Here is a 26,059-nt window from a genome sequence, read left to right as displayed (position 1 = left end):
CATACATTTTACACTTAAACAGTGTCAATCCATTCATCAACACTATGTTTTTCTTTTTTTTTTTTTAGCCATTCTTCTTCTTAGTTATGGATTTCTTACAAGCCATCAATAATATTCTCAATAAATATTTATCCTTCTTCCTCCACTCAAGTTCCTCTAATCCACAATCAGGTTCATCGTCTCAAACTAAAAATGATTTTGTTAAAAATTTTATCCCAAAATATGTTATTTGCGTCTTTGTTTTCTTATAACATCTGCAGCAGTTGGTTTGATTTTGGGCAGGGGTACTGAAATGACTAATATCTCTCAGCTATGAAGGTGAAGGTCCTGATATGTCACATTATGTCAAACACTCCGAATCAATAGGTGGCGCAATGCTTCTCTAACGCGACTAATATTTACAATAAAATAGGGAGGAAGAATATATTTTTCCTTCCTGGGTTGGGTTGACCAAAGGTAAACAAACACGCGAAATGACGTTGAAATATTTCATTATCATTTCAGCTGGTTCACATCAGTTTCTGTACAGCATAAGTTCGTTCTTCAGCTTGTGAAACGCATTATAAAACCCGATCAACAAGACGCGAAGGTAAGTTCACCCGAGCTCAGTGCTGCATGTGGAAAAGCTGAGAGAACACGAAGTGAAACTCCGTTCATAATACTAATCATTTAATGTCCCCGTGTTGTATTGTCAAACTTATATTAATATTAAAACATGATGTATGGCCTTAAATGAATAATTCGTATCTGATTTCTCATTCGGCATTAATCACATATACCAAACATAATTATTTTAGGATAATTTAACCTACATTGGTGATTTCACGTGGTAATATCGGTCATCGGTGTGGTGTCAACCTACGTAGCTAACTTGTTAAAAGTAACGTTAACGGTAGCAGTAAAGGGGGCCCGTGATGGGGAGGTGGTTACAAATGTGACATTTAATTAAAATATAAAGGTCTTTCATAGATGAGCAGCATGCCGAATCTACCATTAGACCCTGAACATTGTTCCAAGTCTTCATAATCTCCCAACATCGTACGTTTCATTTTGAAAAAGACTAATTTGCACTATTTATCAGAATAACAGAACGAGATTTTGTGCAGTTACATTTTACCTCGATAATACACGTAACATTTGTACGGTTGGAGATTAAAGATTCATCTGTGCAGGCTTAACATTCAAAAAGTGCCATTATTGTTTAACGTTGTGTTATGCACAGGTGTTGCAAGCTGTTTGCAAACATTTGTCTATTATAACAAATTATTTTTCAATGATTTAAGTATATCTAAGGAAAACACCTGTAATAGTATACACTAAGGACAATAAGTAAGTAGTAGTATGGTGTGTTGTGATATATTTTAATGCAAATCTTAAATCATGAAAATAACCTCTCTCCATAAAATGAATATGTGTATAAAAATGGCTTCTCATGTCATTTTTACAGAAACAATACTGTGACAAAAGCCTTTGATTTGTGGATTGGATCATAGGTGTCATTTAAACTGGGCATATGTCCCCACCACTTTTTGCCACCACATGTGCATTGTCCAAAAAAGTAACAAGCTGCTGATTACTGCATTATATTCCATTATATTTTTATATTTTGATTTGTCACCATCCATCCATTCATCCATCCATCCATCCATCGTCAACCGCTTATCCTGCATAGAGGGTCGCGGGGGCAGGAGCCAATCCCAGCTTACATCGAGCGAAAGGCGGGGTACACTCTGGACAGGTCGCCAGTCCATCGCAGGGCCTTGAATTGTCACCTGCCACCTTAATTGTGTTTCCCTTTATATAAATAAAGACATTTCCACCATAAATTGGTGCAGAAAATGTCTCCTGAATGCAGGAAATTTAAGTTAAATGCTCAAAATATTAATAATATTATTTATATCTTCTATTCTTCATCTTAGTAGTCTTTCATCACATCTCTAATCTCAGACCTTATGTCTCCACCACTTTTCAACACAAAGTAACACCCTTGGATTGGATTATCCTTTCAGACTGTTAAATTTACCAGCTGTTCATTACTTTTATGTGTGCCTTTTTTGTCATCCACAAGATGGTTTTTCCACGTGTGCAGTTGTGCACTCGACACATGAGCACAGGGCTTCAAATCTGTGGTTATGCAACACTCGGTAAAGCATCCAGACCCCAGGAGAAAAGTGGTCCAGTTTTTCAGTATGTTGGCCAGCACAAGAAGCCAAACCACAAAGTGTTTGTATGGGGCTTTAGCTTCACCGGTGCTCTGGGTATCCCCAGCTTTGTGGTCCCGGACAGTGGCAGGAAGAAGCCCCGCAAATACCAGCTTACACCTTACCGGCTAGAGACGGCAGAGCAGGTAAAATCAGCACTGGTTTATTGAGCTTCATGGTTTAAGGTCTTAAGGATATGTAGTACATGCCAGTGATTATTGTTAAGTGACATTTCATAAAAATATCAGGCACATAAAGAATTTTTAATTATTTGTTTTTATGAGTAAGTGTGCCTTATTAATCATTCATCAAGTAGGCTTTTGATGCCATCATTGTTCTGTTCTAGTTCTCACAAATGATGTCTTAAGCCCCATTTGGATAGGATTTATTTCGTTAGTGCAAATTGGGTGATTTTAATATTATATTCACTGGTTGAGGATTAATATTTTAATCGCATAATAGTAACATTAAATTCAATTATTTGTTAAGCCTACTGGTTATTGGCAAATTACTGGAGCTGGTTCAGTATACAAGGATATGTGACCATGTGATTCCAATGCCGGGCAAGTGTTTTATTACCCATCTTCAACTGTAATATTTTTACCATGTGAATGAGGCTCATTTGTCAGATCAGTCCTAATATGCAGGACACAATTGATAAGGCTAAGATTACTCTTATTGCAAAACAAATTCATATCAGCATGTATCATCATGAATGAAGATCACACAGAAGATTAGTTAGTATGAGAAAGTGGACGTGTTAAAGTAGTTTTATAAGAGTGAACTCACCTGCTGCTCTTCTGTTGTAGATCTCTTCTGCTGCTTGCGGTTACGGCTTCACTCTCATCGCCTCCCCGACCAAAGATGTGATCAAGCTGTGGGGCATGGGCCTAAACAAGGACTCTCAGCTGGGCTTCCAGCGCACACAACACAGCCACCGTAAGATAAAACTGGACTGTTGATATAAAACCAGAAACACTATTGCCCTCAACCCAGCTGAACTTACTTCAGAACTTTGACATTTAAAGCTCACTAATGAAATTGTTATTAATTGTTAATTATTAATTGTTATTAACTATGGATCAAATGGTTATTTGTAGCGTGTAAGGTGTCGCTAGTGGTGATGAACCCGAAAACTTCACCTGTTTTACAGCAAATTGCAACTTTCTTGACATACAGAATTATTATTATTATTATATTGCCTCTGTCAGGTCATCATCACACAAATACTCACCGTGTGTGTGTGTGTGTGTGTGTGTGTGTATATGTGTGTGTATGTATATATGTATATATGTATGTATGTATATATATATATATATATATATATATATATATATATATATATAGACACCAAATTGGTTACATCTTGCTATCTACATTATAGTATGTACAATTAATGATGGTACTTAATAAATAATAAAGATAAAAATACAAAAATACTATAAATGACTTGTTGTAAAAATGTATTACTGAAAAAGCAAGTTGTAGCATAACAAGGCAATACTATAGAAATTTAACAGACACAATTCTTAAACATTATCAAGATATTTTATGTGCTTATTTCTTTCAGGCGCTGATTATGTATTTTGTCTTGATTATGTATCCAGTCCTTTCATGAATTATATAGGACATATGTCATTTAATGACGTCAGCGTAAAGTAATATACTATATACCTTGCTCTTTTTCATGATGGCCATTTTCCTGTTGAAACCTGGTAGCAATGAAACTTTGCCTTTTTCACACTCTACAGTCTCCTTCATTGATTGTGTGTTTTTTTGAGAATTACCACATAAATATTATCATGATGTTCCCTGCCTTACACTGCCTTACATCTCTACCTCTTCTGATGCCCCTGTCTCTGTAGATCAGGGCTATGACTACGTGTTGGAGCCCTCCCCGGTGGCTCTGCCTCTTGTCGAGCCTCAGCAGACCAGAGTGGTTCAGGTTGCATGTGGCCGTGCTCACTCTCTGGTCCTCACCGACCAAGAGGGAGGTAAGAGGCTCACTCTTCCTGCACCTGCATTTAGTTGCCGTACACATTGTTCAACTCGTACAGAAAGACCATCAGGCTAAAGTCAAATCACTAAAGACGTGGCAGCCGAGTGTTTGTCACAGCTTGTGCTAAGAGGAAGAACATCACGTGTTGTGTTGTTACCAACCACCTGTCATGCTGTGTGTATGGCTTTGACATCCTCCACCCACCACTTACTGATAATGAATGATTATCAGGCAGCTGTTAAATCTCTAATAAAAAGCCCATTAGTGTCATCTGGTACATTCAGTAAATTAGCTGTTCTAACAAGCACAATTTTAAGTCATTGAAATTGCAGTTTGTTGAAAGGCTTCATGCCTCTTTTGCTGCCCTCCACAATTATAACTGTTTGTGAATATTATTATTTTTCTGTTGAAATAAGTTTTTCTTGTTTTGGATATTTGCCAAATTAAAGAGTGGTACATACACTTAACATGTTTTATCTGGTATGTACTTTGCTGGTAGGCAATTGATTACCAGATTTTTTTCTACAGTTTGGCCTGTAGTCATCTGTGGTAGTAAACTGAATGTCTTTTGGGTTTTGGAGAAAACAAGCTGTTTAAATATGTTAAATTGTGATGGGCATTTTTCACTGCTATCAGACTTTATATAGACCAAAATGTAAATCATTATTAGATAAAAAAAAATAGTCATTAGCTGCAGCCCTAGTGTGACCTATTTAGATTGATTTATGTTAAAGGATATTCTGTGTAGTTAAAGTCTGATACACCGTATTCCTCTGTGACTAAGAGCTCCATTGTTGTCCAAAAACTATTAAAACATCAACAGCCATACGGTTACATTGGGGGACATGTTTCTTTACTACTATCAACATGGCCACTATATATGGACTCAGTCCCAAATATGCTGTCCTGCTGCCAAAAATACTGACGATGAAGATGTAGATCTTCAGTAGGAACTGATGGGCTTGAGGCTGAGAGGGAAGAAAGGTTAGCGAAGACAGAAAGTATAGAGAGGTGGACTAACACAGCTGGTTTTCCTCTTTTCATGAGATTTGTTGTCAGTAAGAAAGTTGTACATATTTTGTCTGCAGCAGCATTTATTTACCAGATTTCTGATTGGCCTGATGAGGCAACTCACTAACCTTTAGTTCAGAGGTCGGCAAATAAGTCTGACATTGGGCCAAATTTTTTTCCAATCATTAGATGGCAGGCCAGAACATAGTCATTGATAATATATGATCCATTTTTTACTGTGTGTCTTGTTTGCTCAGTCAGTAGTACACAGGGCTACCGTTCGAGGGGTTGTGTGTTCAATCCCCACTTACTGCTAGTATTTTCCCCCTAACTTTTCAACAAATTGATTATGTAGTGATCGATTTACATCAAGCACAATTGCATGTGCAGGAGTGTGTGCGTCCTGGTGATTAGTCCACATCAAGCTATGGAGCTTATTTTCATTTCCCCAGTATCTGCAGGCAGAGGAAATTCCTGCGTTTCTCATTCAGGGGAATCCGATCTCATGTTTTCTTATGGCTTTAAGAGGTGTGTCAAGCAAGCCAGAGACTCTTTTGAATTTCGTTCAAAACTTTTCAAAGTCAAAGCTCTCAATTAAACATGACATGAAGTACTAAGTACTGACTTTTTACTACAGTCTGGGTTTAAATGAAGCAGCTTTCACTGGAGGATAAAACTTTAGGATTTCACATAAATAGATAAAAATGCTTATGTTGGTATAATAAATTTAAAACACTCAGTGAGAGTGGAAGTTCCTCACCCTCCTCTCTCTGTTCTCTCTTTATCTTACAGTTTTCAGTATGGGCAACAATGCATATGGCCAGTGTGGAAGGCAGATTGTTGAAGATGAAGTCTACAGGTGTGTCCTGAACACTTTGCATACACAAACACAGCAGTGTTGCTCCTTAGTCAGATGTTTCAAGCTCATTTTACTGTATTTTCATAGTAAGTAGATGTGTTTTCATGTCACTGTCAAACTGTCTCGTGCTGCTTTTGGAAAATGGAAAAGGAAAAATCTGTTTTATTACAGTTTGAGTCTTATTTTGGTACCTAGTGTTGGCCATCATTTCTGTGGATTATGACATTGCTGAGATCTGGTAACATGACAGTTCCACTAAAACAAAGTTAGATAAGGCAACTTTGGTAATGCAATGTTGACATCATATAACCCATAAAGTAGTGATGAAAGAGAGTCCAATGTTTGCAACATACAAGCGTTCACATCATCGGGCAACTCAAGACAGTCATGGTAAAGAAAGTACTGTACATACTTAATAGAGCACTATATCTGTTAAATTAGCATTTAATTACTATAACAAGGGTTTGTGGATGATGTTAAATTTTTTTTTTTTTTTTTTAAACACTCCAGTATACTTTAACAAGTGAGATATACTGGACCTATTTGTAATTTAAGCTGACTGTTAAATGAGTTAATTGTTTTCCTGGTTAGTACATAACTTGGTCATATTTCTTTAAAACCAAATTTAAGGGATCCTTATCATAAAAATTCATTTATGTTAAAAAGTGTGTATACTCTAGGGCTGTAACTGTAATTTTTTTCATAGTCTGTTAATCTGTTGATTTTTTTTCTCTATTAATCGATTAGTTGTTTGGTCTATAAAATGGTGAAAAATAATCATCAGTATTTCTGAAAGCCCAAGATGACTTCCTCAAATGTCTTGTTCTTCCCACAATCCAACGATATTTAGTTTAAATGAGTCATTCTCATTTAAGAAGTTGGAATCAGAGGGTTTTAATTATTTAAGATGAATTGATTATCAAAATAGTTAATGATTAATTGAATAGTTGACAGCTAATCGATTAATCGTTGCAGCTCTAGTAAACTGTGATAATTTACAACAAACAGTCTGTCCATCCATCCATCGTCAACCGCTTATCCTGCGTACAGGGTCGCGCCCAATGTCGCCTATCCCAGCTGACATTGGGCGAAAGGCGGGGTACACCCTGGCACCCTGGACAGGTCGCCAGTCCATTGCAGGACACACTAACATACTATTCCTGAAGCTTTGACAACCTACCTGTTTAAAAGAGTAATCCACTGCATAGGTTGTTTGCCGTGGCTGTTGCTTATCTGTGACCTATGCAAGCGGGAGGTTTAAGGAAGTCTGAGAGGGTCTGGGGGGTGGTGATGGAACAGTGGATAAGACGCATACCTTTGGTGTGAGAGACCCAAGTTCGAATCCACTGTGAGACAAGACACTGAGCAAGACACTTAACCCCTAGTTGCTCCAGTGGGGTGCGACCTCTGACATATTTAGCAGCTATAAGTCGCTTTGGGTCAAAGCGTCAGCTAAATGAATAAATGTAAATGTGAGAGAGAAGGATGGGACCTCTCTTTGCTGCTATCGTCGAGTTATGCATCGGTTATTTCTCTGTCTCATGTTCAAACAGTGGCAGTCACATCATTCACAAGATGGAAGGCTTCAGCAGCAGGGTCATCCAGGTGAGTGCAGCTTTTTTTCTGATCTGTGATAACAGATGCTGCTAAATGTAGTATGTCTCATTCCTTCTCCTTTCCCAGACCTTCAGGTACACACATCCAAGATAACATGTAGTTGGATCACACACACACAAACACCGGCTCAGGGTACACATGAAAATCTAATGTGACTCTATTGCTATACTCCATTCCTAATTAACGTAACAGTCCAATTTAACAAGTTAGTTTAATCTCGCCTCTTGGATGAATTCACATCTACACTTGTAGACTGTTGTAGAATGCAACTGTAAAAGTATATATACTCAAGTACTGTACTTAAGTACATTTTTGACATACTTGTACTTTACTTGAGTATTTTCATTCAGTGCTTTGTTAAACTTCTACTCCAATACATTTCAGAGAGAAATATTGTACTTTATAGTCCATTTAATTCAACATTTTAGGTACTAGTTACTTTTTACATAAAAAATGCTTTTATGATATGATGCAGTACTACACTACTAATCTGCCCAGTAGTATACAAAGTATCTAACATTTGCTCCAGCTTGTCAAACTACAACATTAAAATGATCACCTCTATTAGAGATAAAAACAGAATAATATAATATTCTATAATATAAAACTGTGAAAGAGCCATTCTGCATAACGCGAACATTTGCTCTTGATCATTTAAGTACATTTTGCTGATAATACGTATGTACTTTTACCTTAATAACAAGGTACTTGTAATAAAGTATGTTTAGGCAATGGTATTTCTACTGTACTTTTACTTAAGCTGAGTACTTCCACCACCACTGCATGTAGATGTGCCTAAATGTAACTGTGGTGTTGGTTTAGGTGATTGGGTGGGGGACTGACTCTGCCTGTCGTCTTCTAATAACATTCATGCGGGGTTTGATCATTAAAAACCAGCTTTTTTTGTTGTTTCCAGGTGGCATGTGGACAGGACCACAGCCTTTTCCTCACTGAGACAGGAAAAGTGTTTGCATGTGGATGGGGTGCAGATGGACAGACAGGTCAGTGAACTTTATGAAATTGTTTTTGCATCAGGCACAGTCGGACCCCTTTCTCTTGAATGTCAGATGAAAAATGTGTTTGTGTCTACGAAGTTGCCACTTCTGCTACACCGAAGTTGAACAGAGACCAGATTACTCTGACAAATAACCACCACAGGATATCAAAACATTGTGCAACCACTTCAGAGCACTTTGATTATTAGAACCATATCTCAACAGGAGCTGTTTTGCAACAGAGACCTGAGTACAGAAGAAGAAACAGTGCAGAGATAAGACATACAACAAAACAATCACACATATCTCTAAAACTCTTCAAAATTAAATGTTTAAATTCATCCAATGTGATCAAATTTTAAGTCCTTTTGAGATGTGAGATAACTGAACATTTAGTAGGGTACATTTATTAACAGAAATAAGTGTGTGTAGTTCTCTTATTCTTGTTAATGAGTCTTGTTTTTTTCACATAGTACACAGTGATGAGAACGATATTTATCTCTTGTTATGAAACACAGGTCGCGATGATAAACAGCACTATGTTGTTTTAAGGTGGAATGAGCAGCGTGAGTGCAGGATATCTTCAGTCAAACACAGACATGATGGTTGATAGCACAATGCTTTTTTGTCCTCGAGAGGAAAACACGCTTTATTTTGATCTGAGAAACTGATTTTTATCTTGAGATTCTGCAGCAGTTGCTCCACAAACATGAGGTTTAAAAGTAAGACTGCTATCTAATGAAGTTCTCAAATATTTAGAAGATTGAATTTCAACACCATTCTGTATGACTGGCAGGAAGATGTAAAACAGAATTATGAGCACTCGAGAATAAAACTAATTTAGTCTCATCAGCATTCAGTAAAAGCTTGAGTTTCTACAGAGATGTCCTGTGCTTAAAACTCATTTTGCAGAATCTTGTCTTTGCTACTTCCAGCTCAGTCACTGGGCTGCTCCATCGCAGCTCTCCAAAAGCCAAATTTCTACTTTAGTATCATTATGCATATAGTATATTATTGTGATGTTGTATACAAGTAATCAACAATTTACTGTTTTGTATGAACAGGAAATGATTGTATATAATTAAACGGTAAGCTAACCGCTAAGCTAAGCTAAGCTAAGCTAAGCTAAGCTAAGCTAAGCTAAGTTCTAAATACACTGCTCAAAAAAATACACTAAACACTAAAAGAACACATCCTAGATCTGAATGAAAGAAATAATCTCATTAAATACTCCTTTCTTTACATAGTTGAATGTGCTGACAACAAAATCACACAAAAATGATCAATGGAAATCAAATTTATCAACCCATGGAGGTCTGGATTTGGAGTCACACTCAAAATCAAAGTGGAAAACCAAACTACAGGCCGATCCTACTTTGATGTAATGTCCTTAAAACAAGTCAAAATGAGGCTCAGTAGTGTGTGTGGCCTCCACGTGCCTGTATGACCTCCCTACAACGCCTGGGCTCCTGATGAGGTGGTGGATGGTCTCCTGAGGGATCTCCTCCCAGACCTGGACTAAAGCATCCGCCAACTCCTGGACAGTCTGTGGTGCAACGTGGCGTTGGTGGTTGGAGCGAGACATGATGTCCCAGATGTGCTCAATTGGATTCAGGTCTGGCGAACAGGCGGGCCGGTCCATAGCATCAATGCCTTCCTCTTGCAGGAACTGCTGACACACTCCAGCCACATGAGGTCTAGCATTGTGTTGCATTAGGAGGAACCCAGGGCCAACCGCACCAGCACATGGTCTCACAAGGGGTCTGAGGATCTCGTCTCGGTACCTAATGGCAGTCAGACTACCTCTGGCGAGCACATGGAGGGCTGTGCGGCCCCCCAAAGAAATGCCACCCCACACCATTACTGACCCACCGCCAAACCGGTCATGCTGGAGGATGTTGCAGGCAGCAGAACGTTCTCCACGGCGTCTCCAGACTCTGTCACGTCTGTCACATGTGCTCAGTGTGAACCTGCTTTCATCTGTGAAGAGCACAGGGCGCCAGTGGCGAATTTGCCAATCTTGGTGTTCTCTGGCAAATGCCAAACATCCTGCACGGTGTTGGGCTGTAAGCACAACCCCCACCTGTGGACGTCGGGCCTTCATACCACCCTCTTGGAGTCTGTTTCTGACCGTTTGAGCAGACACATGCACATTTGTGGCCTGCTGGAGGTCATTTTGCAGGGTTCTGGCAGTGCTCTGGAGGTAGCGGTCCTGCTGCTGGGTTGTTGCCCTCCTACGGCCTCCTCCACGTCTCCTGATGTACTGGCCTGTCTCCTGGTAGCGCCTCCGTGCTCTGGACACTACGCTGACAGACAGCAAACCTTCTTGCCACAGCTCGCACTGATGTGCCATCCTGGATGAGCTGCACTACCTGAGCCACTTGTGTGGGTTGTAGACTCCGTCTCATGCTACCACTAGAGTGAAAGCACCGCCAGCATTCAAAAGTGACCAAAACATCAGCCAGGAAGCATAGGAACTGAGAAGTGGTCTGTGGTCACCACCTGCAGAACCACTCCTTTATTGGGGGTGTCTTGCTAATCGCCTATAATTTCCACCTGTTGTCTATTCCAATTTTTGCAAACTAGCTTTTATTTAAAATAATACTTAATTTTGTCACCTACCTAGTGAGAACTCATATTCAAAACCTACTAATATTAGTGTGAGTTATGAACTTGAGAAACAGCTCTTGTCTTGTCCTATTGAGGATTCAGTTGCCATTGGCTGAGGTGGTACTACATTCAGATGTTGGATAAATGAATCAGGGCCCCGCATTTTTTATTTAAATAAAAAAATTTTATTGAACCTTTTAACTAGATGATCTTAGTGAGATTTAAAACCTCTTTAACAAGAGAGACCTGGCCAAAATAGCATTTTAACAGAACATAGTTACAAATATGATAATATCAAGCACACCCACAAAAATAAAGGACATTTAACAAGTTTCTTAAGATACACAAATAAACAGCACAACATTAGAATATTTAGAAGTACAATTTGAACAGAGGTTTAAAGGATATGGTTATTTTTAACAGCAGTGACAACAGGTAATATAGTTAGTCTTTCATCCAGTGTTTAAATTCACCAAAAGAGATCAGATTTCTCAACTGCAAGTCAATCTGTAATGGATTCCAGGTGGAGGGAGCAGAATAAACTAAAAGCCCTCATACATTTATTATTATTATTATTATTATTATTATTATTTATTAAATTTATCAAACTTCTAAGACTTACTCTTACAGATGCTCCGGAGAACCAAGTTCTTCACTGAAATTCAAGAAAAAGATTTATCAAGAGACTTGAGTGTAAGAGCATCCATTAGAAGTAGCTCTCAAGTGATCACACGATTAATGTTGCTAATTTTATAGAAGTAGCCATACATTTGAATCCCTTTCTCACATGTTTTCCTGCAAAAACGTATTTTAAAGTAAATTTGATTTGTGTAAAGTCCTTCATATCTCCAGAAGCGATTATCATGTGAAACTAACAACAATCTCGTAAATATATGATATATAAATATGATAATATGAATGGAGATAAAATACTAGGAGATTGGCTGAAATGGAAACAAAAGAAAAGCAAACTAGACCAGGAAAGAAATTCTGCTGTTGGTAGACGACGTAGGGAAATTTAGTTGACAGACATGGACAAAAGCAGAAAGTGAAGATGCATGGAAAGTGGTTGAAGACAAGTTAATTGCCTGCTTTGCTTGTGTTGTTTGCACTTCTGATACATGCAAAATAAAGAAAACTCTTGAGTTCTCTCTATCTAAAACAAAGAGTCACACAAATTTTTATTAATTAATAAATTTTTTATTCTTTGGTTTTTGAGTAGGTTGAAGATATGTGTCTGTCTTTCCTCGTTTTGCAGGCCTGGGACACCACAACGTCAGCTCCAGTCCGGTGGAGGTGGGCGGGGATCTGGCTGGGGTGGAGGTGCAGCAGATCAGCACGTATGGAGACTGCAGCCTGGCTGTGTCCAGAGATGGACAGCTGTACGGATGGGGCAACTCTGAATACCTGCAGCTGGCCTCGGTCACTGAGGCCACACAGGTGAGAGGAGACTAACATGTCAACCAGCAGACAGAAGTGTACTACAGAGGGGTGTGTGATACAACTACACAAAGACAGAATAGTAGAATGGCATGTTTTTGGGATCTGTACTGGGCCTCTGTGTGACTGCTCGTGCGGCACAAAGAGTTTCTTGATGGCTCTGTTGGGTTCAGTTTCCACCTGTCAGTCTGTAAAAAGGTCTTTGCCAAGCTATTCAGCTCACAGCAGTCAGTAGTCAAATACACAAGATGTTTGAATGTTTGAGCCGTAATCCTGAACGTGTTCTTAATTTGCTCCATGATGTTTGCTTGTACGAGTGATCCAGATTCACTAAACTGTACTCGCACATGTGGGTATCTGTGTGTATACATATAGATACCTCCATAATGTTGCACTTTAGTGGGGCACCTACTTGTGGGATCATACAGGTGGGAGTCTCACCCTGTTGAGGTCCTGCACTATATGCAGCACCTTACTGCATAAACAGCACTTTAAATGGCAGAAAATTTCAGTGTCTTTGATATTGTGATGTTGAAAATGGTGGTGTATTTATTGTTTTATTGATTTGTTGTTTTGTACCTTGTGACGACCTGCTGGGGCTACAGATAGAAAATAGGCTTTGGGCTAATTCTGGCACATTTACATTGCTGAAAAGCTGTTATGTTCATTTATATCAAGTCAACAGTATAATATCAACAGTTATTCACCAATTTATTGAGCTCTTGTTTATTCTCATCTTTCAGATCAACTCTCCTCGACTTCTTCCTCTTAAAGGCTGCGGAAAGGTTGTTCAGGCAGCATGCGGAGGCACACAAGTGGCCGTTCTCAACGGTCAGTTTGCACAAATACATCTGAAAACACAATGTAAACAGAGTATGTTTAAATTGTGAGCATGAAGTACAGAGCTGCAAATGAAAAGGATTTATTGGCTACATTAAGGAGCTCTCAGGAGTGAAGATACATATTCTGACCTGATAGCTTAGTTGACTGCAGTAGAACAATTTAAATGACTCCACACATTGCCTCTGGGGGGCATCACAGATCACAGTTTTAGCTTGTAAACATCCTGTGCAATTGTTGAGCTGGAGCTTTTACTCATACACATGTGAGGTGTTTCTTTCCCTAGTGATGCTGTTTAAATGAGAGGTGAGTCAACCAGCAGGCTCATTTTTGTCTCTGCAGGCTTTTAATGGACTATTTTAAGAGAGTATTAATGTTCACAGCTATTCAAAATCCTGGAACTGTATTTATCAAACGTCGCAGTGCTGGAAAGTAGTCCGAGCTGACTTGAAAAATTTACTAGTTACTTTTGAGCTTAGAAGTAAAGACATCTTATTAACTGTCTTATATTAGGAACTTTCCTTTATGCTATTGTGCAGTACTGTAAAATATATACAAGATGTGGCACCATTATAGGTATTAGATGGGTACAAAGGATGCCATCTACACTGCCCCCACTCAGTTTTCACACGCCTTTAGAAACACCTACATAAGAATACTATTTGCGGATTTCAGCTCAGCATTTAACACAATCTCCCCCATATTTGGCAAACTCAGCACTCTGGGCTTGAGTATCACACTCTGCAACTGGATATTGGACCCCAGACAGCTCGGATTGGTGGACACACCTCCTCCACACTAGTGGAGCCCCACAGGGCTGTGTGCTCAGCCCCCTCCTGTTCACGCTGTACACCCACGACTGTAAGCCCCAACATGGAGAACTCTGATGTGAAGTTTGCAGACGACACCACCATCATCGGCCAGATTTCAAAGATGAGACTTCATTTGGGGAAGAGATCATCGGTTGTGCATGGAGAAGAACTTACCGCTCAATGTCAGCAAAACCACTGAGCTGATCATTGATTTTAGGTAAGGACACATTCCCCTGTCTGCTTCAGTGGAGCTGAGGTGGAACAGGGGAACAATTTTAGTTTTTGGGAATCTGCAAAGAGAATCTGACAAGGCCATCTCACATTTCCACGCTGGTGAAGAAAGCTCAGAAACGGCTGGATTTTTTAAGGAAACTAAAGAAGGCAAAATTTCTGTGCCAAGTTCTTGTGAACTTTTACAGTGGATCAATAGAAAGCATCCTGACTGGAAACATCACTAACTAACAGGAGATGTGCACGGCCCAGGACCAGAGGGCTCTGCAGCGGGGGATTAAAACCATTCAGAAGATCATTGGTACCATCTACTGAACATACGCGATATTGGTGAGGTGATGTGCCTCTGCAGAGCCCAAAGGAAACTAAAGGACAGTACCCACCCAGCCACAGCCTGTTCACCCTGCTGCCTTCTGGGACTGCTCCATCCATCTACTGTATATCATGTTTGTATGTAACATGTTTTTTTGAGTAGCATAAAGTGAACTACAACTTAATCTTGTAATACTACTGTCGTGGAAATTGTATTCCTGGTTGAGCAAATAATTGAGTTACAACGAACCGTTGTCTTGCATAAAAGATGAGTGTAAGAAGAAAACAATTTTCTGCCCTTACAACTACCATGTACTTTGTTGTATATAAGTCAACTTACCTATTATTTTAAAATTTACAGTACATTTACTTTTTTTAAGTTTGCGGCTGAGAGAAATAGTCATTTAGGAGTAATTCTTGTCCTTGCTGGAAAAAAAAGTGTAGCCTCATAAGAATTTCTTTTAGTCCTAGTTGAACATTTTATCGATAAATAATGGCCCATTATGATGACTGTATTTAATCGATTTAGCAGCGTGGTTCAAAGGACTGAAATATCTCAACAACTCTTCGACAGAGAAGAAATTTTGTACAGACATTCTTGTCTCCCAAAGGATGAATCCTACTGACTTTGGTGATCTCCTGATCTGCTCTCAAGGCACAGCAGGTGAACTGAAATATCTCAACAAATTAGCTAATTTGCGCCAATTAGCTAATGTTGGCATACTAACATGCTAAACATCAGCGTGTTACCATTGCAAGTAAATGTAAATGCTCTGAATTTGTATAGCGCCTTTCTAGTCTTTGCAACCACTCAAAGTGCTCAGACAGAAACTAACATTCACACCGATAGAACAGCCATCAGGGTTCTTGCCCAAGGACACTTTGACATGCTGCCCGCAGGTGCCGGGGATTGAACATCTGATCAGCAGGCAACCTGCTCTACCACATAAGCCACAGGTACAGCCTCACAGAGCATGGCATGGCAATACGATCAATCTCTGGGTATGCTCTTGACGAACACTATTCTCCCACAATTCAATGCACAAAAGAAAATGAAGGAGCAGCTCACAGCTGGGAAAAAAAAAATTGTTTTAGAGTATTGGATCTTTGGAGAAACAGTTTAATGTCTTTTGTGAAGTTTTAAGTTGCAGTTTGATTGACATCCGAAGTCATGCATATTGTATAATTTCCTGTTGATAGTATATTGATATATGATATTTTGGTATACCAACTAATAAAACAGAATACTATGATGATATTTATGGTTTTACATGTTTTATTGTCTTTGCTCTTTTGAAAGGACTTTACATGTTACATGGTTTTGAAAAGTGCTCTATAAATAAAGATTATTATCCATCTATCCATCCATCCATTGTCAACCGCTTATCCTGCCTACAGGGTAGCTATTATTATTAATATTATTAGGTTGATACTGTATAGCATTAGTATGTAGTATAGTTTTGGCCTCCCGCTCGTTTCGCCATGTTGGTGTATAAATATCAGTTCTTTCTGTGTGTCTCTGAATCTTTTCAGAAAAAGGAGAGGTGTTTGTTTGGGGCTTTGGCATTCTTGGAAAAGGCCCAGAACTATCTGAATCATCGGCCCCTGAGATTATTCCCTCCACACTGTTTGGACGCTCAGAGTTCAACCCCTCAGTAGCTGTCACCAGGATCAGGTGTGGGCTCAACCATTTTGCTGCAGTGACGGGTAAGAACGTTTGTCTTGTCACTTGTTGGGTGTCTTAAAGCTGCACAAGGTCAGATCTCCACGTCAGATCTGCATCACACCATGAAACAAAAGTTTTACTGATGATGCTTTACAGGATTTCTTCTTCAACTTTCAAATTTCTGCTTTTATTCTCCTTAGACTTTTTGTTTCCAGCCAGGATAAGAGATGGAAACATAAAAAACTCATAAACGGCAAAGTCATTCTGTCTCAATCAATCTAAAGTGCTAAAAGTGAGATACAAATGTCTGGGGAAGCAGTTTACTGTTGAGTCAGGTACTTTAGTCTGTTTATGGCACTGAATAAAAAGGTCTGCTACTTTTCTTGTCTGGTTTTTATCTCTGAAGCAGAGGCCTGAATGAAGGCGCACAGTCTGTGAAGGATTGACTTAAAAAACCTTAAGCCAGTTTTTATTAGTCAGACTCAGACTTCCAAACCAGGATACAACAGGGAAAGTACTATACACATTATTATCATTTAGTCTATGAAATGTCAAGAAACTGAAATAAAATGCCATATAACTTTATGCCCAGTAACATGCATGGCTGAAAGTAACATTGCTACCGGCTCCACTGTGAAGGAGTTAGTTCCAAAAAGGGGAGCGACTTCATTTGTGTGGAAGTGGTTTGGTTACCACAGAGCAGATGTACAACAAACCATGGTAATCTGTAAATAGTGCAAGAAGACTGCAACAACAAAAGGGGGCAATAAAAAAAACTTATTTCACCACCTCAAGCAAGAAGTACCCGTTTAGTAGGAGAGCTCAACAGCTACTATGAGTTTCAGACCAACAGTATTTTGTCATATCATCAAGAATATTCTTAATTAGGATATAATATAAGATATAATTAATAGATTAATATACTGATTATTCTACTTTGTGACTCTACTTCACTTCACTGCATTTCAGATGGTAAATATTGTACTTTTTACAATAAACAAAACATCTGTGAAACCACAACTTTTTTTTACACGACCACAGATGAGATGTTACCTTTGGACTGAGCTAGGCCAACTGTTTTCCCCTTTTTCCAGTCTTTATGCTAAGCTAAGCTAAGCTAAGCTAAGCTAACCGGCTGCTTCATATTTTCCTTACACTGAAATGAATCTTCTCATCTAACTCTCAGAAAGTTAAAATTCCTAAAATGCTTTTCCTTTCACACACCTTAGTCTACCTGGAAAGCCTGATTAAAACATACTTTTCTGTGGAGGTACTTTGATCTGTTGTTTGTGTTTTATAGGTCCTGGTACCAAAATCATAAAACATTCAATAAAACTATAATGAGGTTATATAATTGCCCCTGTCCTGGGGGGTATGGATCTAGTTTAGACTGGATCCTAAGTCTTCTTTTTTAATTCCTGCAAAAACAAATGTATGCCTTGTACTAAAGTAAGCTTTCTTTTTACTAAAGTTTGATATCCTCAGAATTTAGACAGTTACTACTTTTTTGTCATTTGAGGTTTTCAAAGTGCTTTAAAAAGCAAGTCAACTCTAAATCACAGTTATTGAGTTAAAGAAGCCATTTTCCAGTTTTATCCCACAGAGTGTAATTCTAAAGGCCAAAAATGCACAATGTTGTAAATCTGCTATATACAGTATATAATTATTGTGTTCTAAAAAAGACAAAGGTTCCTGGAGATGAGATGGGCTTTGTTTTTTGTAGTAAAACATAATTATGCTGGATTATTATTAATTCTGGTTGTTATTATTATCATATCATTATTATACGTGTCTGACTTGTTCCAAACTGCAGCTGCCCTTTGTTGAGGCTCAGCAGGCGCTCAGTCTCACAGCGGGGCTGATGTTTGATGGTTGCATTGCAGATCGAGGCGAGCTCTTTGTTTGGGGGAAGAATGTGAGAGGCTGTTTGGGCATCGGGAAGAGAGATGACCAGTACTTCCCATGGCGAGTAAGACAACACTGATTCAATATTAGTCATGCAAACAATGAGTAAACCACACAGCTTACATACTGTGTAGAGGGACAATTTGTGAGCTTGGAACAATAATATACATGTAAAAGTTAGAAATGTTTCCAGCAGATTCTCATCAAGCCTATAAGTCCTTTAAAATTGAAATTATACTACTTGTAATAAAGTCATCAATACAAAATGTTGTTAAAAATTTGCAGTTTTTGGTAATATACTGAATGTTTTAGGATCAAAAGAGCATTTTCTCTGCAAATTGGTTCTAAAGATCTCACCATCTGTATGTCCCCCTTGGAGAGTCTCAGACATATTAGCACGTCCCCTCAAGACATATTACCAGGATTTGAAAGTGTAGAGCTCACTCTGCTTCTCAATGTTGCACAGCGTGTCATTTACAAGCCTGTTTTTTACTTTCAGAGTTAGAAAGAAAATAAATGTTTCTTCTACCATCACTGTGCAGAAAGTTTTTTCCCTAGTTTTTCTGGTCAGACATTCTGATTAGTAAATCTGAAACTAAACCAAAGGGTGACAATTGCAATCATCTATGGTTTCTGCAGCTCTAAGCCACGTTTTTTCTGTGTGATTTTCCATCAGGTGACTGTTCCAGGTCATGTGGTGGACGTAGCGTGTGGTGTTGACCACATGGTGGCACTGGTGAAGTCCCTCTTGTGAGCTTGGATCCTCAGCGGTGGATGACCCGCTGACCCCTGGGTGCCTCAGGGAGCCGATCGGGACCACGCTGGAGTCTTGAAGCCAGCTGCTCTCCACAGGTGACGGACCCTCGTGTCCCTCTGTCCTGCACTGACGTCAAACAAGAGTGCAGCGCTGTCGATCCTGCAGCACACTGACACAGCTCACTTCATCCTGTGTGAAAGTCATATCGGAAAGACATGAAAAGATAGTTTTGATTTATTACAACTAGAGCTGAAACAATTAGTCCATGAATCAATTTAGCCATTTTATTTCAAGCAAAACTGTAAAAGCTTCTCCAATGTGAGAACGAAATTTGCAGTTGCAGCTCTAATTACGACTTGGGCTTTATTTTTATTAGTTTGGTGATCATTTTTATAGTATAGTTTCTGTTGTAGTTACTGAAGTGAGGATAATCTAACATAACTAAAACACACAACATAAACTATGAAAATAAGACCCAAGTTGTAATAAACCTGACAAACCTCCTACCTAGTCCGAGTCAGTAGGTTAACACTGAAAAATATTGTGTTTTGTTCTTGCGGTTTGGATTTATTTGAAACGATATGTTGAGGCACTCGTCAGGCTTATGAATGTTTGTGAAACACTGTACCATTTGAAGAGCCAGCGACAGCATAAACAATCCACAACAAAATGATTATCTCCGTGCCAACTGCAAATAGAGGTGAAGGCCTCACTGCCCAGGAGAAAACACATTTTGAGAAATCAATTTTACAGCACGAACTCACGTGTCATCAGTAGTGCGTGCATGTTGTGCATATAAAAAGCAACAGAAACCTACAAACATGGCCTCCTGACAACTCGAGAGGATGTTGATTGAAAAATGTAAATGAAACGATCAAAAGATGTATTTTTAATTGTGTTTAGTGTTTAAAGTTATGTGCAGTACATCCAGTCTGGATTTACCCACTTTTAGGATAAATATAGTATAGTTAGTTTGATGTCATTAAATACAACATGAAATGGAAAATAAATGAGAGTTAATGTACTATATCAAAATAAATATATTTTTTGTTTACTACACCAGTTTTGTGTTAATGAATACTAATTTGTGATAAAAGCTTTATTTTACTTGTCCAGAAAATTCCTAATGATTTCCTATAAGGTTTCCAGGAAAGGACTCCTGTATGTAATTTGGAGACTCTGTTCAATTTGTACACTTCCAATTATAGTCTATAAAAAGGTGAAATCACTGTCAAACAGTAACGCATCTCCATCTAAACAGAGTATGCAGTGGTCATTTGAGGAAAAAAGTAGTTAAACATATTTTCTTTAATCGGTATGCTGTATTGATATAAATATAGAGGATGATAATAACTGCACTGCAGTTATTCTGCATCTATACAAGGCACTAGAGGGAAAGACTTGGACTCAGTATAAAGGCCATTTCTTTTTAAAATTTCCACCACTGTGACACATTTTGTAGTGGTGCTGAATTAAAATGAGAATACACTTGCAAACCCATTTTGCCTTATTCGGTGATCTGTATTCAATGAGCATTGAAATGTGCTGTGTACTGAGGACTGACCATGGGATTTTTGTGTTTTGCAACTGCTAGGATAGCATTTTGTGTTTTAAAGATAAGAGTTTGTCAGTTTTGCACATTAAAAAACTTATTAAAACGGTTGTTGTTGACACAGTATTAAAATACTGTAACTAATGCCAATTGAGAGTCAGCGCACAACAGGTATATTGACCGTGCAGAAATGTGCAATTTGCACACATGTGCATAGAATTCAACACAGGTGGAGATAACTGTTTTTTAATAATAATGAATAAATGTGTTTTTGGATTTAAATGGAGCAGTTATTTCAGGGATATTCCTCTGGAAATCAACAACAGCTTTTAAAAGCAAACCTTTTCCTTGTAATTAGTCCCAAATTAATTTTTTTTTTTTACAGCAACTTTAATGAAATTATTAGGAAATAACACACCTGTTCTTAATCAGTAAACCCTCTCTTTATATTGAACTTATCAGCTAACTGAAGCTGGTCTTGGCTGTAACTATAATTTACTCATATTAACCACTGACCTGTGACCAGTGACCTCCTTGTTCACATGGATCCTCACTATGGAGGCAGTAGAAACTGTAAGGACATGACTGCTGCAAAACAACACCTTGATCAACAACACTAACATTAGCCCAGACCGGATTTGTGAACTGCTGAACCTGAAGCGTAGCTTCGCCAGGGGCCCACTGGTAACTCTTATATTGGCCAACATCTACATGGAAGAAGTGGAAAGCAGAGCCCTGAACTCCTTCAGAGTCATTGGTCCAGATGACACATGGATCAAAATTAAAACCCAGGAAAAGCAAGCCTTAACAGAATATATCAACTCTGAGGACAGAAACATCTAGTTTACATGAGAGGATGTCCCCAAACAACAGGTTGGCCTTCTTGGACTGTGCCGTACACATTAAAAAGGACAGGAGCCTGCAAATTAAAGTGTACAGGAAACCCACACACAGACCAATATATACTCTTTGATTCTCACCACCCTGTGGAGCTTAAGCTAGGGGTTATCAGAACCCTGCACCTCAGAGCTGATAACATACCAACAGGTCCTCAAGCCCAAGAGAATTACATAAATACCTGAAGAGGGCTCTCATAGCTTGTGGATATCCAAACTGGACTTTTGTGAAACAAGCCACACGAGTAAGAGAAAACGCAACAACATCGTGATTCCATACGAGTCTGGAGTATCAGAGAAACTTGGGAGGATTTTCATCAAACACCATATCCTTGTGTTTTTTAAACCTAAGAACACACTAAGACAGATACTGGTCCACCCTAAAGACCAAACACCCAAACTCAAGAAAAGAAATCTAATTTATGCTGTCTATTTCAGTGAGGAATGCACAGTCGTGTATACATTGGGGAAACTAAACAACCACTACATAAAAGCATGGCTCAACACAGAAGAGCCAGCTCCTCAGGCCAAGACACAGCATCTTACCTACATCTGAAGGATAAAGGACACTCTTTCAATAACAACAACGAAGATATTTCGGACAGGGAGGACAGATGGTTCATGAGGAGTGAAAGAGGCCATTTACAGGAGGAGGGCTGACACACCACTTTTCCCTCACCTACATGCTGTCCTTTCATCTCTTCCCAAGAGACCGAACAAACGCTTACATTTGGTCTCATGTGACAGTGCCAATGACGGTCATTCAGACTTGACCTCACATGACTCCAGCAACCACAACAACCGTCGTTACAGCAGCTAGGAGCACTAACAAATCAAGTCATGTCCATCACCTTGATAACGACCCCATAGAGGTTAAATGGGCGGGATTCCCTGGCAGTCAGTCAGAACTGAAGAAGCCACTTTGGATGAGAGGCAAAACATCTTCAAGTATCTTCAACCAAGTCCAGTTGCCATTGATTTTAACCTTTCTTTGATAACTATGACCTGGATGACTGATAGTCCTCACAGATAGCTGATGAACAGTTTCATTCTTACAGCACAGTGAGTGTGGCTGAGGTCAGGGCAGTAACCCTGGTTCTGTTGTGCTGTGCTCTCCTTCCTCTATTTTGCGGCCATTCATCATTGTGACAACTCGAGGGCCTTAAGAGAGCATGAAAATGTTTTTTTTTGACAAAACTACTGAGAGAGCATAAAACATACAACCTGTGATCAATCGGCAAGGCAGGATGTGAGATCACTCAGGGTGTGAGATCACTCAGGATGTGAGATCACTCAGGGTTTGACAAAAAAAATACGGATTTTATTCATAATTTACTCCAGCTGGTTTGTCACATTCGGAGAATATGAGATGTGAGGGTTAAATAAAATAAATAAAATACTTTTAAGAGGATGCTTTAGGGTCATGCTTGTCTCACAAAATGAGAAGGTTTAGCACTCTCATTAGAAAGCAGGGTCTATCCTGATGGGGCTTTACTTGTAGGCAAACCCCAACAAAGCTCCAGAAAAGGATGGTAAGTGGAACTTGAGTTGGGACTAGACTGAACTGTTTTGGTTAATAAATATAGATGTTACACCTGCAGCGTGTGATTTGGTTCCACTGGGATCCATATTTAACATATATTTCAAAAGTCTGGAAGGTTTCAGTTTCAACACCCAGAAATCCTGTACATTGACTATACCTTATGATTTATATGTGATGTAAGAAAATGTGTTGTTTTTGCTATCTGGCTTTGTGTGGATGAAGGGCTGACTCACTGCTGTTTATATCTCACTCGTTAAGTTTTGATTTGTCATGTCTGTAGGTGGAGATTTCCCACCGGTGACCTTGTAACTCAACAGAATGTAAATCGATCAAGCAGAGCAAAGTGATGCATTTCAATTAGCAGCGATGAGATGCTCTTCTGTTTGCAGCTCTACTTAACTTTTGACTTGTTACTTTAATTGTAGTGAGTTAGAACTGAGAGGAAAGCAGGGATAGAAAAAAGTACTGGATTATTTTATTCAAGTAAAAGTATAGTTACTTAGTTACTTAGAAATGTTACCCAAGTACAAGTAAATATACTTGTGTTAAAATGTACTGTTACATCTGTTACTGAGTGTTAATCGTGCCACAGAGCCCTTATGTCCAAACCAACAATAAATTCCTTTTCTATAGATGAATATGCATCTTGTGCATACAACTGATTACAATGGTAGAATGTAGCAAAGTGCATATACTCAAGTTCTATACATAAGTACACCTTTTAGGTTTTTTTCCATTATATTTATTTTATTTTTACTTTAACTCCACTACATTTCAGAGGGAAATATTGTACTATATTTATTTGACAGCTGGAGTTACTAGTGAATCTTCAGATGAAGACTTTACAAACAAAATATTTTAAATACGATGCATTTTGATATATTAAGAGGTGGGTGGTAATGAGTTACATTTACTCCATTACATGTACTCAAGTAACTTTTTTGGGTAAATTGTACTTAGAGAAAAATCATTACTTTTACTCCATTACATTTTGATTCATTCATTCATTCATAACCAAAAAGCTAACATTCAAGAATCCTTATTATTATATTTTTTAATAATTTATATTAATTTGTAATTAATTATATTCATTCATATTAATGAAAAACAATTTATTGTATCAGAACTCTGTCAGAACAGAATGTTCTCTAGTTACATTCCACCACTGGATGCAACCTTTATTTATACCTATGTCGAGGTACAATAATGTTAATCTTAACCATAAACACGAGAATACTCAAAGTTTTTACACAAGTACAAAAAAAACTACTTTGTAACAGTAACGAGAGTAAATTTAAAGAAGTCATATTCAGGTTCATAAATTTATTTAAAGGTTGTACCAGAATAGGCTTGCATGGTTTAACTTGGTTAAAACACCATATTTTTTGTCATCCTGCACATTGCTCTAGCACCTCTTTTCACCCTGTGTGTTGATTGCTTTGTTTTAGCAACCGAGTAAGGCATCTCACGTCTGTCTGTGTGTTCTTTGTTTGGAGTTGCACATACACAGTACCTAAGTAAGCACTACTAGCCAATCAGAAGCAGAGTAGGGCGGATGCTGACAAGCAAGGTACTGTAATCCAAAACAAAGCTGCTTCAGACAGTAACCAAGGGTTTGGTTCAGCTGTACATAAGAACGAGTCCGATCCCGAAACACAGGCAGAACAACCCGAAACAGTTTTCAAATTTGTAACAAATTTATCTTTCATGTGCAACGTTTTCACTGCACACTGTCTCTACATCACAGTAACAACTTTATGTCCATTGACTGCCTGGAAGGGGGTGTGGGGGTGAGGGGAGGCAGCGGGCGGACGTCTTGTCACTGTGTGTGCTGCAGCTCACTGTGTTTCTCCATTGGTGTTTTTGAGGGCGTGCCACACTAGCCGCTAGGTGAGCATTATGACGCGTGTCGCATAGTGATGCAGATAGTTTACGGAAGTAAAGGCTGGACTACTTTTCAGGCAGTTCAGGAGCAGTGTTTTCTGTGGAAGATGTTCTCAAAAAAAAGATATATAACACAATAAAGGAAAGAGGAAATGCCAAAAAGCATAATATGACCTCTTTTATTTATTACTTCTACCCCTGGAGGTAAGCACAAGCCTTAACTATCAAGTCAGTGATCCGTAAAATGGGACTGAAGGGGATTATGTAAGAAGAAAGATGATCATGATAAGGGACACTAACGTTCCACGTCCACTGCTTTAACCCTCCATCTCTGTGTGCTGAAGCAAGCTGAAGCAGACAAAAGGTGACGTGTGGAGGGACCCGTGCAAGGCTACGAGGACCCGGCTGTTCTCTGCATTGTTTACTGTCAAATAATACAGGCAACTGATACACCTGCAGCCATCCACGCACTGCAGGCTTAAGTGGAGGTAGGGTATGACTACAGCCAAAGTCCAGTGATAAAGTCACCGACAGAAGGGCGGGCTTTTCGTACTAAATGTGTTCACATAAAGGATTAAACTAGAAACTCTCTTGCGATGGGATCACATCAGCCACATCACATGGCAACATGTTGACCACAACCCTGTAAAGTTTCATGATTGCATCTTGCACGGCTGTGGAGGAACAAGAAACCTATAGGCAAACAGCACATTCTACAGTTAGATGCCACTGGAAATTCACGTTACTTGCTTAACTTTGGCCTTTGGTTTTTACAAATATCGTACTATTGTAATATTGTACTTATTCACAATGCATACATTATACAAATCTACATGCATTGGCAGATATTTGTTGTACTTCCCGGAGATGTTGATATGTCCCAAAGTTTTTTAATATTTTATTTTAGATTTTAGTCCTAGATCCTATAC

The 26,059-nt window shown here is 38.8% G+C and overlaps 1 protein-coding gene across 1 annotated transcript; it reads left to right on the top strand.

Annotated features, from left to right (window-relative positions):
- Positions 1-428: 428 nt before the first annotated feature.
- Positions 429-20,755, top strand: rcc1l (RCC1 like). The gene is made up of 12 exons (XM_038709265.1): positions 429-589; positions 2,069-2,347; positions 3,011-3,140; positions 4,067-4,195; positions 6,004-6,070; positions 7,624-7,675; positions 8,604-8,688; positions 12,551-12,732; positions 13,476-13,563; positions 16,461-16,634; positions 18,477-18,562; positions 19,175-20,755. The coding sequence occupies exons 2-12, from the start codon at positions 2,069-2,071 to the stop codon at positions 19,250-19,252; spliced, it is 1,350 nt and encodes a 449-aa protein (XP_038565193.1). The 5' UTR covers positions 429-589; the 3' UTR covers positions 19,253-20,755.
- The last annotated feature ends 5,304 nt before the right edge of the window (positions 20,756-26,059 follow it).

This window comes from Micropterus salmoides, unplaced genomic scaffold (assembly GCF_014851395.1).
Source record: "Micropterus salmoides isolate LMB-PRFRI ecotype aquatic unplaced genomic scaffold, ASM1485139v1 Ms_hic_scaffold_9, whole genome shotgun sequence".
In the NCBI taxonomy this organism is placed as follows: Eukaryota; Metazoa; Chordata; class Actinopteri; order Centrarchiformes; family Centrarchidae; genus Micropterus; species Micropterus salmoides.
This window is presented reverse-complemented; position numbering and strand designations above follow the sequence as displayed.